Source organism: Octopus sinensis, linkage group LG1, assembly GCF_006345805.1.
Source record: "Octopus sinensis linkage group LG1, ASM634580v1, whole genome shotgun sequence".
Lineage (NCBI taxonomy): Eukaryota > Metazoa > Mollusca > Cephalopoda > Octopoda > Octopodidae > Octopus > Octopus sinensis.
In genome coordinates, this window is record NC_042997.1 from 190,980,582 (window position 1) to 190,998,715 (window position 18,134).

General features: G+C 39.2%; 1 protein-coding gene across 3 annotated transcripts in view; it reads left to right on the forward strand.

Moving 5' to 3' along the window:
• The window catches only part of LOC115212627 (FK506-binding protein 15), a 99,328-nt gene that overhangs the window by 59,811 nt on the left and 21,383 nt on the right, over positions 1–18,134 (forward strand). For all 3 annotated transcript variants that reach the window (XM_029781364.2, XM_029781363.2, XM_036507806.1), the window contains exons 12-20: positions 13–148; positions 1,737–1,828; positions 6,581–6,668; positions 8,997–9,118; positions 10,332–10,421; positions 10,671–10,765; positions 14,276–14,378; positions 14,479–14,650; positions 16,072–16,208. In XM_029781364.2, coding sequence (XP_029637224.1) covers positions 13–148; positions 1,737–1,828; positions 6,581–6,668; positions 8,997–9,118; positions 10,332–10,421; positions 10,671–10,765; positions 14,276–14,378; positions 14,479–14,650; positions 16,072–16,208 — 1,035 coding nt within the window. The remainder of the gene's footprint in view (positions 1–12; positions 149–1,736; positions 1,829–6,580; positions 6,669–8,996; positions 9,119–10,331; positions 10,422–10,670; positions 10,766–14,275; positions 14,379–14,478; positions 14,651–16,071; positions 16,209–18,134) is intronic.

The window sequence follows — 18,134 nt, forward strand, 5'->3', positions numbered from 1 at the left end:
AATCTTTTGCAGTCTACAACTTCTGAGGCTAATCTTATGAGAAAACCTGATCTGCCCCAAAAACCAAGCCCTGTCTCTTCCAGTCTTCCACAGAGTCAGCCCAAGATTACTAATGATATTCCTCTTGCTTCATCCGTCTACTCACAAGGTAAATATGCAAGCTTCTGTTCAATCTTGATAACAACCACCAGTTACTAACCTTCAAAATCAACATTGTTGAACTGATGGGCTGGGTTGAGCTAGTATTTACTCTTTTACTTGTTTCAGTCATTTGACTGCGGCCATGCTGGAGCACCACCTTTAATCGAGCAACTCGACACCGGGACTTATTCTTTGTACACCTAGTACTTATTCTATCGGTCTCTTTTGCCGAACCGCTAAGTGACGGGGACATAAACACACCAGCATCGGTTGTCAATCAATGCTAGGGGGAAAGACACACCAATACACTCACATATATATATATATATATATATATATATATTTATATATATATATATATATATATATATATACGACGGGCTTCTTTCAGTTTCCGTCTACCAAATCCACTCACAAGGCTTTGGTCGGCCCGAGGCTATAGTAGAAGACACTTGCCCAAGGTGTCACGCAGTGGGACTGAACCCGGAACCATGTGGTTGGTAAACAAGCTACTTACCACACAGCCACTCCATCCATGATCACTTCAAATGGTTGCATGGCATTGTAAGGTACTCCTTTGGGATGTTGCTTCAGAGAGGGAAGTGCTTAGGTGAGTAACAAAAGTGAGGATCATGAAGTTAGGTTATTCAAGCGAGAAGTGGTGGTAACAGCAATGGCAGTACTTATAGTGGTGGCAGTGGTTGGAGGGTTTCAGTGAGAGGGAGTGCTTGTGTGAAGTGCTTTGAAATAGAAGAGAAATCTCTCTACACATAGCTAGCTTGAACTGGACCTATCCCATATTAAATGTTTCCTCTGGTTTCAATAGTAGTGTTTAGTATAAAAGTATTTCAGACAGATCTTTTGGATAAGAATGTAAGTCTGTTACATGTTGACTACTATTTGTAATTTTACTGGGTTAAATGTCTGTATTAATAACACTTTGTGTCATGTTTGCATGAGTTCATAGTAACATATATTTAAATCAAGGTTTGAAAAATCATCTGGAAACTGCCTGACAAGAATTAAATTCATTATCTTTAAATCTTAACCAACACACACCAGTAAGCTACTAACAGGTTTTACGCTCTAAAATATCTTTTACAAGGTAAAACTTGTGCTCTCTTTACTCTTTTACTTTTTTACTTGTTTCAGTCATTTGACTGTGGCCATGCTGGAGCACCGCCTTTAGTCGAGCAAATCGACCCCAGGATTTATTCTTTGTAAGCCTGGTACTTATTGTATTGGTCTCTTTTGCCAAACCGCTAAGTTACGGTTGTCAAGCGATGTTGGGAGACAAACACAGACAGTCAAACATATACACACACATGCATATATATATATACATATATACGACGGGCTTCTTTCAGTTTCCATCTACCAAATCCACTCACAAGGCTTTGGTTGGCCCGAGGCTATAGTAGAAGACACTTGCCCAAGGTGCCACGCAGTGGGACACACTTGTTTCATATATCACTCAAATTTATGTTTTAACCAAGAGGAAACAAATGTAGCAGATAAATCATTCCAAATTACTATAAGAACTCTAACTTGTTGAGACATCTTTTTAAACATCCATCTTTTTATGACCTTTTCAGCTGCATCTCACCAAATGGCTGTTTACCAAAATCCACTCGCTCATCAACAGCCGCAACCACAGTTACCTATGGCAACAGGAATGTACCAACAGGTTGTTTAACAATTTTTATAAACTTTGGTTTTGAAGAAAGGAGTACCATAAATCCTCGAGTATAATCCGCATTTTTTCCCCAAAATTTAAAGGTCAAAATCCCTAGTGCATACTATATATGAGGTTAAAAATGAAAAATATTTTCTAAGCAATGTCCGGGTCTCTATTTGTTTATTCAGGCGCATTTTGTGATGTCAGGCACAAAAATACCTTAAGTTAAGCCTGAGAGCAATAAAGTCTTAAAAGAATCATCCAAACACAGACAGTAAGCAACATTTATTAAGATAAAAGTATTCAGAACACAGAATAACATGTAGCAAAAGCAATTTGCAAACATATTTACATTCCCATATTACAGTTAAGAACATCACCATTATTATATTACGCATGCGCAGAATAGTTTGTTCAATTAGGTGCTGCTGACTTAATTACGCACGGCTCAAGTTAGAGAAGGGGTGCGTATTGTACGCAAGGTTTAGGTTTTTCAGAAGTACAGCCCCCTAAAAATCCCCTGCGTATTATACTCAAGGGCGGACTATACTCGAAGATTTACGGTATTTTCCATATTCAGTGTAATCAATCTCTTATCAAATTGAAACTTTTTTTTTTATATTTTACTTGTTTCAGTCATTAGACTGCAGCCATACTGGTGCACTGCCTTGAAGAATTTTTAGTTAAATGAATCAACCCCAGTACTTTTTTTCTTTTTTAAGCTTGGTACTTATTCTGTCAGTCTCTTTTGCCAAACTGCTAAGTTACAGAGATGCAAGCAAACCAACATCAGTTGTCAAGCAGTGGTGGGGGGACAAACACTGACAGTAAGACACATACATACATATATATATATATATGACTGGCTTTTTCCATTTTCCGTCTACCAAATCCACTCACAAGGCTTTGGTCAGCCTGAGGCTATAAGTAAAAGGTGCTTGTCCAAAGTGCCATGCAGTGGAACTGAACCCCAAACCACATAGTTGGGAAGCAACCTTCTTACTATATGGCCATGCTTGTACCTTTTGTTTATATTCTTTTAATGGTTTAGTCAGGGAAGGAAATGTTGCACCCCCAAGAACAGTGGTGGGAGACAGAAGATACTATGATTCCTAGGTTGCTGTAGTAGAAAGTAGTATATCAAGATATTGACCCAAAACTATAAGAAAAACACACAGTGTTTACTGCAGTATTGATTCTGGAACCATACTTATGTCCTTGGCAGTATAAATAAAGAGCTTGAATTGTTAGAAGTTAACTTATTTAAAGGAAGAGGGGTTCACAGTGTACTACACTACAGAATGAAAGACTACATATAATGTTTGGTATTATACCACCACACCAAAATACAGATGTAAAATTATTCTAATTATTATCAGACACGTGACAGGTTGGTAGAATCATTGAGGCATCAGACAAAATGTTCTGCAGCACTTGCTCTGATTCTTTACTTCCTGAGGAGGAATTACAACCATGTTTCGTGATCTGCTACCACAACAGCTCCTTTAACCTTTGTGGGGTTGATTGGTAGAGTACCAAGATTGGTTGATTGGTTGATACCAAGAGATCTATGGTATCAACTCACCTGCTTACCTCAAAATTACTGGTCATCTGCCTAAATCAGAAATATTTATTATTATCATAACATTATATTAAGGCAGCGAGCTGGCAGAATCGATAGCACACCAGGCAAAATGCTTATCAGTAAAGTACCAGTTGAGTACTAGGGTCGATGTAATCAACCATACCCCTCCCCCAAATTTCAGGCCTTGTACCTATAGTAGAAAGGATTATTGTAACACTATAGTGACAGAAACAGCTGGGTATTGCCTTTCAGCATATAAGTCTATTTCTCTAGTTTCTATAAGTTTGATAAATTAAGTACCAAGCATAAGCATATACTCTTTACTTGTTTCAGTCATTTGACTGTGGCCATGCTGGAGCACCACCTTCAGTTAAGCAAATCTTTGTAAGCCTAGTACTTATTCTATCAGTCTCTTTTGCCGAACTGCTTGCTAAGATACAGAGACGTAAACACACCAGCATCGGTTGTCAAGCATTGTTGGGGAGACAAACACACACACACATATACATATATATACATGTATACAACGGGTTTCTAACAGTTTCCACTCACAAGGCTTTGGTCAGCCCGAGGCTATAGTAGAAGACACTTGCCCAAGGTGCCACGCAATGGGACTGAACCCGGAACCATGTGGTTGATAAGCAAGCTACTTACCACACAGCCACTCCTGCGCCTATATACGGGTGGGGGGGGGGGTTATTTCTACTATCTTGTACCCACTCCACTACAGATTTGTGGCCTAGTTAGTAAGAGACTACTCTCTTTGGTATTGTAGTGATTCTGAACATTTCACTTTTCTTCCTCGAATTTGATTTGATTTGTTTTTTTTTGTTTTTTTTTTTTGTAAAATTAACAAAAAAGTTTTATCTAGGTCCAAAGAACCGTGCACCAAATTATATTCAGTGCATATAAAAATAAACAGCAGATAAATGAAATACTGAAAGATGAAAAACATAAATTCAATTAAAAAGTAAACACAGGCTGGGCATAATTTTATTTAAATATCATGTGACAAAAGTTAAATAAAATTGTGCAGATCACTCCACTTAGTTTGTTCACTTTATCAGAATTCACAATGATAATTAAATTTCCATTGACATAAAGTAACAATCTCAGATGATGAATTAATGGAATTGTCAGAGCCTTAAACTAGATGCTTAGAGCTGTTTGTTACTGCTTTTTGCATTCTAAATTCCTGTGTTGTTGATTTAATCTGACACCATGGTTAACATCACCACCATGTGGTATTGTCACGGTGTTTTCAGTAGAGTTCATTTTGTAACAAGCATTCATACCAAGTCTCAGTTTTAGGACAATTTCCCACCAATACTGGAAGCCCTTGTAAAATAACAGGCTACAGGTACTACCCTTCTCTCCTTGACAAATCAGTGAAAAAAGACACTGTCTATATTATGGAATCAGACATTAACTCTCCATTGAAAATATATTTACACTCGCGGAGTGGTTGGCGTTAGGAAGGGCATCCAGCTGTAGAAACACTGCCAGATCAGACTGGAGCCTGGGGCAGTCCCTGGCTCCCCAGACCCTGGTTGAACCGTCCAACCCGCGCTAGCGCAGAAAACGGACGTTAAACGATGATGATGATGATGATGATTTTTATTTTAATTATCATCATCATCAACATCGTTTAACGTCCATTTTCCATGCTAGCATGGGTTGGACGGTTCGACCAGGGTCTGGGAAGCCAGGAGGCTGCACCAGGTTCCAGTCTGGTCTGGCAGTGTTTCTACAGCTGGATGCCCTTCCTAACACCAACCACTCCGTGAGTGTAGTGGGTGCTTTTTACATGCCACCAGCACAGAAGCCAGTCAAGGTGCCACTAGCACGGAAGCCAAAAAAGTTATGGCTCAGTGGATGGAGCATTGAGCTCACAATCATGAGCTAATGATTTCAATTCCCAGACCGGGCTGTGTGTTATGTTCTTGGACAAGACATTCTATTTCACGTTGCTCCAGTTCGCTCAGCTGTAGAAATGAGTTGTGACACCACTGTTGTCAAACTGTATTGGCCTTTGCCTTTCCTTTGGATAATGTCGGTGACACAGAGAAGGGCATGGGCAGCTGCTGGTTTTCCACAAACAACCTTGCAAGGACTTGTGCCTCGGAGGGGAACTTTCTAGATGAAATCCCATGGTCATTCATGACCAGAAGGGGTCCTTAACCTTTAGTTTTTTGGGTGATTTTTATGAATAGTTTATTATAAAGTTTATTGCCTTTCAGCAAAATGATGCTTAAAAAGTGAAAGAGAAGACATAAAAATGTGACACCTGTTTTCATCAATTTCTGGCCCTTTTTAGCACACACTTAACAGCTTTCTAATTATTGTTATTTTCAGATATAATAATTCAGCAGTTTAACCCTTTAAGCATTTAAACCAGCTATCATCATCATCATCATTTAATGTTCGCTTTCCATGCTAGCATGGGTTGGACGATTTGACTGAGGACTGGCGAACCAGATGGCTACACCAGGCTCCAATGTGATCTAGTAGACTTTCTACAGCTGGATGCCCTTCCTAATGCCAACCACTCCGAGAGTGTAGTGGGTGCTTTTATGTGCCGCCGGCACGAGGGCCAGTCAGGCGGTACTGGCAACGGCCACGCTCAAGTGGTGTTTTTTTTTCATTCCACCTGCACAGGAGCCAGTCCAGCGGCACTGGCAAAGACTTCGCTCCAATGTTTTTCACGTGCCAGTAAGGCGACGCTGGTAACGATCATGTTTGAAAGGTGCTCTTTACGTGCCACCGGCACGGAAGCCAGTCAGCTGCCCTGGCAGCGATCACGCTCGAATGATGATCTTAGTGCTCCACTGGCACGGGTGCCAGTCATCGAAATTGCAAATTTGATTTGATCTCAATTTCACTTGCCTCAACAGGTCTATATCTAGCCCAAATATCCTACTTGTTTTATGTTCATACTGGCCATATCCAGCCTCTCACACCTACCCCACAATGTCATCCTAAAAATAAACAATGACCACATCAAAATCTCAAAGCTACAAGATAATGTATGATTAATCCAAAACACTGTGAATAAATAAGCATTACATTTGACAAAGTAATCTGAATGCTGATGGGTTAAATTCACATTTAAGCAATCCTACATCAATTGTAACAATTTTCTAATATTACTATTTCCAAAATTTTCTTTAATTTAGGTGCCTTCTAATCAACCATTGGGAGCCTTCCAACCAAACCCTTCTCAACCTGTACATAATCAACTCTATCCTCAACATTCCTACCCGGGTAAGCTTGCTTCCATAAACTAAATGTAAATAAGCAAAATTAATTGTAATATAAGAATGCTGTTAGAATTTACTGAAGGCTTGACTTGAAGCACTCCGTCGGTTACGACGACGAGGGTTCCAGTTGATCCGATCAACGGAACAGCCTGCTCGTGAAATTAATGTGTAAGTGGCTGAACACTCCACAGACACGTGTACCCTTAACGTAGTTCTCGGGGATATTCAGCGTGACACAGAGAGTGACAAAGCCGGCCCTTTGAAATACAGGTACAACAGAAACAGGAAGTAAGAGTGAGAGAAAGTTGTGGTGAAAGAGTACAGCAGGGTTCACCACCATCCCCTGCAGGAGCCTCGTGGAGCTTTAGGTGTTTTCGCTCAATAAACACTCATAATGCCCGGTCTGGGAATCGAAACTGCGATCCTACGACCGCAAGTCCGCTGCCCTAACCACTGGGCCATTGCGCCTCCACAAAGGCTTGACTAAAAGAGGTAGATTCATCTTATCTATCGTTAGGCTTATATGGAGTGGAGTTGATTCAATCCACTATTGCCCTTTCCTGTAAACTTTTGTGTCAATAGATATGGTATAAATAAGAGTGATTGGCAGAATTATTAGCATCAGAGGAAATACTGTGTAGAATTAGTTCTACACAGGCAGCGAGCTGGCAGAAATGTTAGCACGTCAGGTGAAATGCTGAGCGGTATTTCGTCTGCCGCTACGTTCTGAGTTCAAATTCCGCCGAGGTCGACTTTGCCTTTCATCCTTTCGGGGTTGATAAATTAAGTACCAGTTATGCACTGGGGTCAATATAATCGACTTAATCCGTTTGTCTGTCCTTGTTTGTCCCCTTGTGGGTAATGAAGAAATAAGAATTAGTTCTGGCCCCAAGTTCTAAGTTCAAATCATACTTTTTATCCTTCTAAGTACTTGTCAAATACTCAATTCAATATAATCAGCTGTATTTTCCCTCAGATTTTAGGTCTTCTTGTATTTGAAATCAGTGTAATTAATAGCAGTATAATCATAATTACCAACATTTTAGCATCTGCTTTTCCATTCTCATATGAGTCGGACAGAATATGTTGAGGCTTATTTTATGGGGGCTAGATGCCCTTCCTGTCAGGAACACTCACCTGTTTCCAAATAAGTTAATGTTCCCTCTTGACAAAGCAAAACAAAGGGCACTTCTAGGATGATGGTGGTGCTCATTCACAACTATTATGTAAAGACAAAGCAAGGAGACAGCAACACACACACACATTCTCTCTCTTTCATCTCTCTTTTACTTGTTTCAGTCATTTGACTGTGGCCATGCTGGAGCACCGCCTTTAGTTGAGCAAATCGACCCCAGGACTTATTCTTTGTAAGCTTAGTACTTATTCTATCAGTCTCTTTTGCCGAACTGCTAAGTTTACGAGAACGTAACCACACCAGCATCGGTTGTCAAGCGATGGTGGCAGGACAAACACAGACACACAAACATATATACACACACATACATATATACAACAGGCTTCTTTCAGTTTCCGTCTATCAAATCCACTCACAAGGCTTTGGTTGGCCCAAGGCTATAGTAGAAGACACTTGCCCAAGGTGCCACGCAGTGGGATTGAACCCAGAACCATGTGGTTCGTAAGCAAGCTACTTACCACACAGCCATTCCTACACCTACATATGTACATATGCTGGGCTTCTTTCAGTTTCCACCTACCAAATCCGCTCACAACCCTATAATAGATGTCGATCATGTTTAGGACCAATATTTGCAAACCTATTAAACCAGTCTTAACTCAAAGCTAGAAATACACATAAAATAACATTGAAGATATCTGTATTAGTTTATGCTAAAAATATATTTTACTTTGAAATAATTTATCTATAACCATATTAACTTCCAATAACTTTTTTCGGATCTTTTCGCTTTGATCGGCAGATTTTTTAAATAATTTCTTTGTAATTAAACACTTTTAAACTTTGTATTCTTGTAGAATGTGTTTATAAAACATCTTTTTCTCTTGGCTTTCTTGAGAAAATTCTGTAGTTTGTAAGCTCTTTGTTGTTTAATTTCTTGCATTTTGGCAATTTCAACCAATCAATGACGTCTATTGAGGTGAATACAATTTCTCCAGATCTACAGAATTTTCTCAAGAAAACCAAGAGAAAAAGATGTTTTATAAACACATTCTACCAGTATACAAAGTTTAAAAGTGTTTAGTTACGAAGAAATTATTTTAAAAATCTGCCGGTCAAAGCGAAAAGATCCTTTTTTTCAAATTTTATGCTTTGGAATTTTCTCAAAACTGCATTTTTTTAAAAATATTTTTCTAGTACCTGTCAGTTCTGCCGACATCCATGTGCCAGTTATCCTTTCTGAATCTAGACAGCATAGTACTGAAATGCGTTTAGCTGTGGGTAAAATAACCGATAAAGTTGACCAGGTATTACACAAAGTAAGTACCATGTAAAAATATTCTTTTTGTGTTTACTTGATTTTATTTTTCAAGTTCATCATCATCATCATCATTTAACGTCCGCTTTCCATGCTAGCATAGGTTGGACAACTTGACTGAGGACTGGCGAACCAGATGGCTGCACCAGGCTCCAATCTTGATCTGGCAGAGCTTCTGCAGCTGGATGCCCTTCCTAACGCCAACCACTCCGAGAGTGTAGTGGGTGCTTTTATGTGCCACCGGCACAAGGGCCAGTCAAGCAGTACTAGCAATGGCCACGAAAAAATTGTGTGTTTTTTTACGTGCCATCTGCACACCGGCACAAGTGCCAGTAAGGCGGCGCTGGTAACGCTCATTTATTAACCCTTTCATTACTGTATTTATTTTGAGATGCTCTGTGTTTCTTTCAATTACTTTAAATATAACAAAGAATTTAGTAAAATAACTTAGTTATCATTCAGCTAGTGTTAAGAAGATAAATTGTGACTAATGTTTGGTGGAAAATTTTAGTTCAAAACTTTTGAAAACAAGATATTTGTACTCAGAGCCAGAGCCGGTTTCAGCCAGGTTGGTAATGAAAGGGTTAAAGTAACTATCATATATGCAGATGTATAAGACACTCTTTTTTTTTATTCTTAAATGTAATAAAACATTGCCATGAGTCTAATGGAACTGTATTATGGTTGGCATACAGTGTGTGTGTAAATGTATGATGCAACATATTAACCCTTTAGCATTTAAACAAGCCATATCTGGCTCAATTTTTCTGCCTGTTTTAAATTTAAACTGCCCAGATCCAGCCTCTCATACCTACCCTACAAAGTCATTCCAAAAATAAAATAATCACATCATTAAAATCTTGAAGCGACAAGATAATGCATGATTAATTCAAAACAATATGAATAAATAAGGATTGCATTTGACAGCATAATCTGAATGCTAAAGGGTTTAATTTGTTCTTTCCACTATAAAGTAGGGATTTGTCTCATGCAAGAGTACATCTTGTACAGCAGCAAATATGGTATCAATAGTCATTGAGTTTCACTTGTTAAATTACTGGTTAGTAGTATTATAGTTGACAGCTGGGATGAAGTTAATGGTTAGGGTAGCAGCTATGAGAGCTATTTGGTGGTTTAAAATGTATAAGGACTGTTAGAAGTGAATACATAAAGAGCTGTTGTTGTGATGGTAACCTTTTGCATCTTTGTTTCAGTTGGATCACTCTGCACAAAACAGCTTCCTTAATCCAGCTCCATCACTAGAAACATCTGTTTTAATGCAGAACATTCAACGAATTGTTCAGGTAAATACTTGCTTCACACTAATTTCTATTCTCTCTCTTGCTTTCTCTCCTCTCTCTCTCTCTCCCTTTCTATCTTTCGTTACACCTCTCTCTCTCTTATTAACCTGTATACAGTAATTTGTTTGTTTTTTAGCTTTAGTCCTTGCTGTCATTCTTTTTTTTCTCTCTTTTCCTCTCTATTTCTTTTCCTTCTCACCTAAATCTCTCCTCTCTCTCCATCTCAAATGTTTTATATACTCTACATTAAAGGAAAATGAAAGACTCAAGAAAGAGGCTATGGAAAAAGCAAGTAAAGTGGAGTCTCAAAACCTAAAAATATCGGAACTTCTTCAGCAGAATCAAAAGTAAGTTTTGACTTATGACCAACACCTGTAAAAATGTATGCCACTAATCAGTCATGATAAACCTATTTCCCAGTATTTTAAGGACAGGATGGATCTGGAAATTGTTAAAGAATGAAGGGTTAGAAAGTTAGAAAAGTTGAGCAGCCAAAACTGGCTTCTGTGTCGGTGGCACGTAAAAAGAACAATTCAAGCATGATCGTTACTTGTGGCACGTGAGAAAACATTCGAGCGAGGTCGTTTCCAGTGCCACTGGACTGGCTCCTGTGCAGGTGGCACATAAAAACAACATTTGAGCATGGCCATTGCCAGTGCCACCTGACTGGCCCTCGTGCCAGTAGCACGTAAAAGCACCCACTATACTGTCAGAGTGGTTGGTATTAGGAAGGGCATCCAGCTGTAGAAACTCTGCCAGATCAGATTGGAGCCCGGTGCCGCCATCTGGTTTGTCAGTCCTCAGTCAAATCGTCCAACCCATGCTAGCATGGAAAGCGGGCGTTAAACGATGATGATGATGATGATGATATTTGGCAGTCGATTTTTCTTGCTTTTTTATTTTTTTACTTAGACTTTTTATTATTATTCAAAGAAGGTGATATCTTTTAACTTAATTGTTATCAGACTGCAGATAAGAAGATAAGGCACAGCCCTGTGGGGTTTTAATCAGATAAATCGACTCCGTACTTATTTATTTGTTTTGTTAAGTTTGGTACTTATTCTATCAGTTTCTGTTGCTGAACTACTAGGTTATGGAGATGTAAACAAACCAACATTGGTTTCAAGTGGTTGGGAAAACAGGTACACACACACACACACAATAGGCTTCTTTCAACCTAATGCAGTCACAAGGCTTTGGTCGGTCTAGGGCTATAGTTGAAGAGATTTGCCACACAGTGAGACTGAACCTAGAACCATTCTGCCATGCCTGCACCTAGGAAACCTATTTTCAACAGCAAATTTAAAAATAGAAATTTTATTATTAAAAGTATGCCACTAGTACAACTATTCCCTATCATTTCACCATTTTGTTGCTCATTTTTCCTGATGGCATGGTATGGAGAGGTTTGCAGTGCAGTATGTTATTATTTATCTTGATCTTGCAACGAGTTCTTTAGTCCTGATCTTACCATTTCCTACGTCTTTGTTTTCCGGCTGCTAATTGTGAACAGCCATAATTATTTCCCTTAACGCATTCATATTCTTGAATTTTAAACAGCAAATGTTAACTCCAACACTCCACACTTACAATACACTGCAACAACCAAAATATATATTTCTTTATTGCCTCAAGTGGTTAAACACAGAGAAGACAAACAAGGACAGACAAAGGGATTAAGTCGATTATATCGACCCCAGTGATTTACTGGTACTTATTTAAATGACCCCGAAAGGATGAAAGGCAAAGTCGGCCTCGGCAGAATTTGAACTCAGAACGTAACGGCAGACGAAATACTGCTAGGCATTTCACCCAGCATGCTAATGTTTCTGCCAGCTCACCACCTTAACACTGCAACAACCAAAATATAACGAATATATAGTATGTATTGAAGTAAAACACTTCATACATGACATTCACATTGCTATTATACAAGAAATGACATTAGGAAGGGCATCCAACAATAGCTCAGTGGTTAGAGCATTGGGCTTACAATCATGAGGCTGTGAGTTCAATTTTGAGACTAGGCTGTGTGTTGTGTTCTTGAGCAAGACACTTTATTTCATGTTGCTCCAGTTCACTCATCTGTAGAAATGGGTTGTGACGTCACTGGTGCCGAGCTGTATCAGCCTTTGCCTTTCCCTTGGATAACATCGGTGGTGTGGAGAGGAGAGGCTGGTATGCATGGGCGACTGCTGGTCTTCCACAAATAACTGTGCCCATACATGTAACTGAAGAGGGGTTCTTTACCCAACCATAGAAACCATGCCAAAACAGACAGTAAAGCTTGACTCAGTCCTCTGACCTATCAGGTTGTCCATCCCATGCCAGCATGGAATACAGATGCTAAATGAAGAGGATGAAATTATGACCCAATGTAGTACCTCATATGTAGTACTTCACATTCCAAATTACACGTCAGTAACAACTGGACTACAAAAATCCAATGGAAGACTCATAACATATATTGAAACGAGCAAAATGCCCCTCAATCCATGTCAAACATTTAAAACAAAATTTTCTCAAAACAACTTGTCCGACCATCCTAAGGGCTTCCTCTTTGAGAAACACTGGTTTAACCTAAATTTGAGACACCAGCAAAAGAAGAAATAAAGATAGACTTTTTTTCTATTCCAAAGAAAAACGATTTCCCACGGCTTTATCAATCGCATTCTCACCTGGAATCGATTTTTGTAATTTTTTCAAGACTTATACACGTCCTGATACCGTCGGTATCTACATATAAAATTTGAGCGCAATCGGATGGAGGATGCCCGAGAACCTAGAAGACAAACACACACAGACAGAATGGATTTTATATAAGAGATTATGTATCTAATTAATAGTATCATTAACATGAAAGTATTATTAATAGGGCACAATACACTAGAAACGCATGTTTTAATAAGAAGCTTACAACATAAAGAAGCTTGGTTTACAAATATATAGTTCTTGTTAGGCTAGTGGTTTCAGATTAACTGATGCCTTGTGAACAGAGAAATTTGTATCATTATCATTTAATGTCAGTTTTCCATGCTGGCACGGGTTGGACAGTTTGATGGGAGCTGGCATGGTGGAGGGCTGCACTAGGCTCCATCCATCTGTTTTGGCATGGTTTCAGTGGCTGGATGCCCTTCCCTAATGCAGACCCTTTACAGGGTGTATTGGGGGCTTTTTTATGTGGCACCAGTATGGCTGCATTTACATGGCACCAGCATGTACATACATGCTTTTATACATGCCACTGGCATGGGTGCACTTTTACGTGGAATGCTCCTTCTACCATGACTATGATTCCTTCCTTTCACCAGTCACCCGAAAAACAAAAATAATTTTTTTTTAAAGAATCCAGGACATTACAAAATTACTGACACACGGAGCCTGAAAGAATCACTGGACTTACCGATATCTACAACTTCTTGAACCAATTATTACCAAATCCTCAGACTCTGAAAAACAGACAAATTCACTACAACTGTAAAATTAGTAAAATTTCAATATCACTTTATATAAGATTAACTAGAGAAAGTCTACTGATGTTTCTACACTAAAGACAACAGAACTATTTTGCAAAAATAACACTCCAACTTTTTTTGTATCTTGTAATATAAAAAAAGTTGGAGTATTATTTTCAAAATTTTGGTAGAAGTATTTGGATCTTGACAGACATCAGAAAAGTGTATGTATACTTGAAAAGATTTGCCATTTCTTCTTTCTAGCAAAAATATATAGCAGGCTGATAGATTAGTCAAGTTGTTTTATAAGGGTTAACAAACATCCACCAATATTGAAATTTATTAGTTTTAATTATCTCAACTATTAAATAGATAAAATATCTTTGGAATTCTTGTCATCAGGTTTGTGGAACAGAGTAATAGTTTACTTGAACAGAGGAATGACAGCTACAAGGACTCAGCAGAACGATCGCAAGCTCAAGTCTTGAAACTGGAGAAAGAGAAAGTAAGATGGAGTTTTTTTTTTTTTTTTTTTTTCTTCTTCTGTATTCATATAAACAGAATAGTAATGTGGATATACAATCTCTTGATTCTAAAAACCATAGGCTAAGATGGCATCAGAACTGGGTTCTGCGACCTCTATGGTGAGTAACCTGCAGCTGGAAGTATCAGCCATTCGTAAACAAGAAACTGAGTTAAGACAGAAGTTAAATTCTACAATGACAGACAAAAGTGCTACCAAGGAGCAAATAGAAACCTTAAATAAACAAGTTGAAGGTAAAAAAAAAAACTTATTTTTATTATAACTGTATAAATGTCAATGTCATCAGAATTTATAAAATTAGAGAAAATGTGAAATAATTCCATTCTGGAACGGTGGATCTTGAAGCTGTGAAAGTTATAAATAAAAGCATGTAAATATTGGATTTAAAAGTCCCTTTGGATAGAAAATATCAACCTCAGGTAGCCTTTGACTTTTTCTATCCGAAAGGGTTTTTTTTTTAACCCAATATTTACACACTATCATTTATAGCTTTAACTGCTTCAAGATCCACTGTTCCAAAAAAGAATTATAACTATATAAATCTTTCTCTAAATCATTATCACCTGTAAATTCTATATTGTTTATAATTACCCTTGCAATTTGAAGATATCTATCAATCTTTGCTATCTGCTCTTGGGAACTTACAAAGCTAATGTTTATTTCCAGATTCAGTAATATTGGTTTCAAATTTTGGCCCAAGGCCAGTAATCTCAGTGGGGTGGGTAAGTTGATTACATCCACCTCGATGTTCAACTGGTGCTTATTTTATTGACCATGAAAGGATGGAAGACAAAATCGACTTCAGCAGAACTTGAACTCAAAATATAAAGACAAACGAAATGGCACTAAGAATTTTGCCCAGTGTGCTATAATTCTTACTTCTTTATTGTCCACAAGGGGCTAAACATAGAGGGGACAAAGGTATTAAGTACTTAATTTATTGACTCCGAAATGATGAAAGGCAAAGTCGACCTCGGCGGAATTTGAACTCAGAACGTAAAGACAGACGAAACACTGCTAAGCATTTCGCCTGGCATGCTAACGTTTCCGCCAGCTCGCCGCCTTGCATGCTCGCCACCTTCTGGCATGGCTTCTATGGCTGAATGCCTTTCCTAACACCATATTGCCTTTTAAAATGGTTTCTGATATCAATTTTAACCATCCGAACGTGGCCGTTGCCAGCGCCGCCCCGACTGGCTTCCATGCTGGTGGCACGTAAAAAGCACCATCCGATCGTGACCGTTGCCAGCCTCGCCTGGCCTGCGTGCCAGTGGCACGTAAAAAGCACCATCCACTCGTGGCCGTTTGCCAGCCTCGTCTGGCACCTGTGCCGGTGGCACGTGAAAATCACCCACTACACTCATCGAGTGGTTGGCATTAGGAAGGGCATCCAGCCGTAGAAACATTGCCAGATCAGACTGGGCCTGGTGCAGCCTTCTGGCTTCCCAAACCCCAGTTGCACCATCCAACCCATGCCAGCATGGAAAGCGGATGCTAAACGATGATGATGATAATGATGTATATGCAAACATTATTTCTTTGTATCTTTTTTTTATTAATTCAATCTCCCATGGAGCATTTAATCATAGTTGGAAAAATCGAACGCATTTAAAGAGGTTTTAAACTAGATGTAAATGATTATCTTCCTCGACAGAGAATCTAGAACAGTTAACAGAGATGACAAATTCATACAAAGAAGAACGTCAGCAACGGAAGACACTCACCAACAAAATGAATCAGCTAAATGAAGAAATTTCAGACTTGAAGTCATCTTGCGAATCTTTAGAAAAGGTGAGTGCAATATTAGAATCAATTTTGAGATTCAAAACCTTTGATTATATAACACAGCCTATAAATTTTTGTTGAAGTTGTGTCTGATTTTTTTTCATTACTGTTTTTTCATTACCCCTTGATGCTGGTATTACCTGAAGCATGCGAGACACTGCTCCGGTTTTTTATCTAATAAGGCCACACAAACACACAATTGCCAACGAGCTCGCGTCTATTTACGTTCACCGTTACAATAACACAGCGTCGTACATTTACATCTACCGGTTTATGAAAACGAACTATGTGAAGCTATTTATCATAATATGATATGCATGAGTTATTCTGCTCAAGTTAAAAAAATAGCTTGCATGTGGTACAACTCAAGACATGGTATTATGCATGTAAAGTATCCGCATGTCATTGGTCTACTGCTAGTCTCATGACTTGAATGTAACCTAAAATAGCTAAGATAATGGATGGGATGGTGAGCACACGCACCTGAAGAGATAAAGTACACGATTGGGAACGTAAACATACATCAGCCGCTAAAAAGTCTGTGATAGATGTATATTTACGTTAACTGCGGTTAGGCAAGAAAAAGTGTGATCGCATATTTGCATCAATTGTTGTCAAGGGGTTAATAATCTGAGGAGTTTTTGTTTTTTTTCTCTTATGTACGAGGGGCGTTCAATAAGTAATGCCCCTGACCCACTTCCCATAGAAGTAGAGCACAGTTATTAGTCTTTTTCTACATAGGAACCACCCAGAGTTATGCATTTCTCACATCGTTTGATACAGCTCTGAGACCGTTTTTGTAGAAGACCCCAGCTTGGTCCTCCAACCACAACGTGACTTCAGAAATCAAGGCTGCATCATCTGGGAAACGCTTTCCTTTCAAAAACAACTTCATGGCTGGGAAGAGGTGAAAATCAGAGGGTGCAAGGTCAGGAGAGTAGGGGGGATGGGGGATGAGTTCATAGCTGCACGCCTGTGCTTCTGATCTGGCGACAAGCGAGTTGTGAACCGGAGCGTTGTCCCGCAAGAGGAGGATGCCTTTGCTGATCTTGCCCCGCCTCTTGATTTTGATAGCTTCTCTTAATTTCCTCAAAAGTGAAGCATAATAGGCGCCTGTAATTGTGGCACCCTTTGCCAGGAAATCTGTCATCAGAACTCCGTCCTGGTCCCAGAAGACTGTGAGTATGACCTTGCCAGCAGAAGGCTGCACCCTTGCCTTCTTTGGAGGAGGTGAGTCACTGTGTGTCCACTGCATTGACTGGGCTTTGGTCTCTGGATCATAGTGATAGACCCAGGTTTCATCCTGTGTAGTCAGTCTTTTGAAAAATTTTGACTCATCTTCTTGGCACATCTCCAAATTCATCCTCGAGCAATCGACACGTTCTTGCTTCTGGAAAGATGTCAGCAACCTGGGAATCCATCTGGCAGACACCTTTTGCATATGCAAATGGTCATGAATGATAGTTTCCACAGACCCGGTACTAATCTTGACCTCATGGGCTATTTGGCGAATAGTTATGCGTCGATCTTCCAAAATGGCAGCCTCAACATGACGGACAGATGCCTCATCAATGGCAGAAGGGGGCGACCAGATCTGGGAGCTGTTTCCACAGAGTTCCGACCATGTTTGAATTCACGATGCCAGTGTTTTACAAGGTCATATGATGGGGCATCATCACCATAAGTTACTTTCATTTCATCAAAAGTCTCCCGTGGTGTGTGTCCTTTCAAATACAAAAACCGGATCACTGCTCGACACTCAACAGGCTCCATTTCACACACTTGTTCAAACACTTGTAAATCAGAAACCACAATTAGTCCAGAGCTGTAATTTGCCACTTAATCTATAAAGATATAAATAATTGTACATGCAAAATTTCAGCTAGATCAAATAACTGCAAGTGGATCAGAAGCATTACTTATTGAACGCCC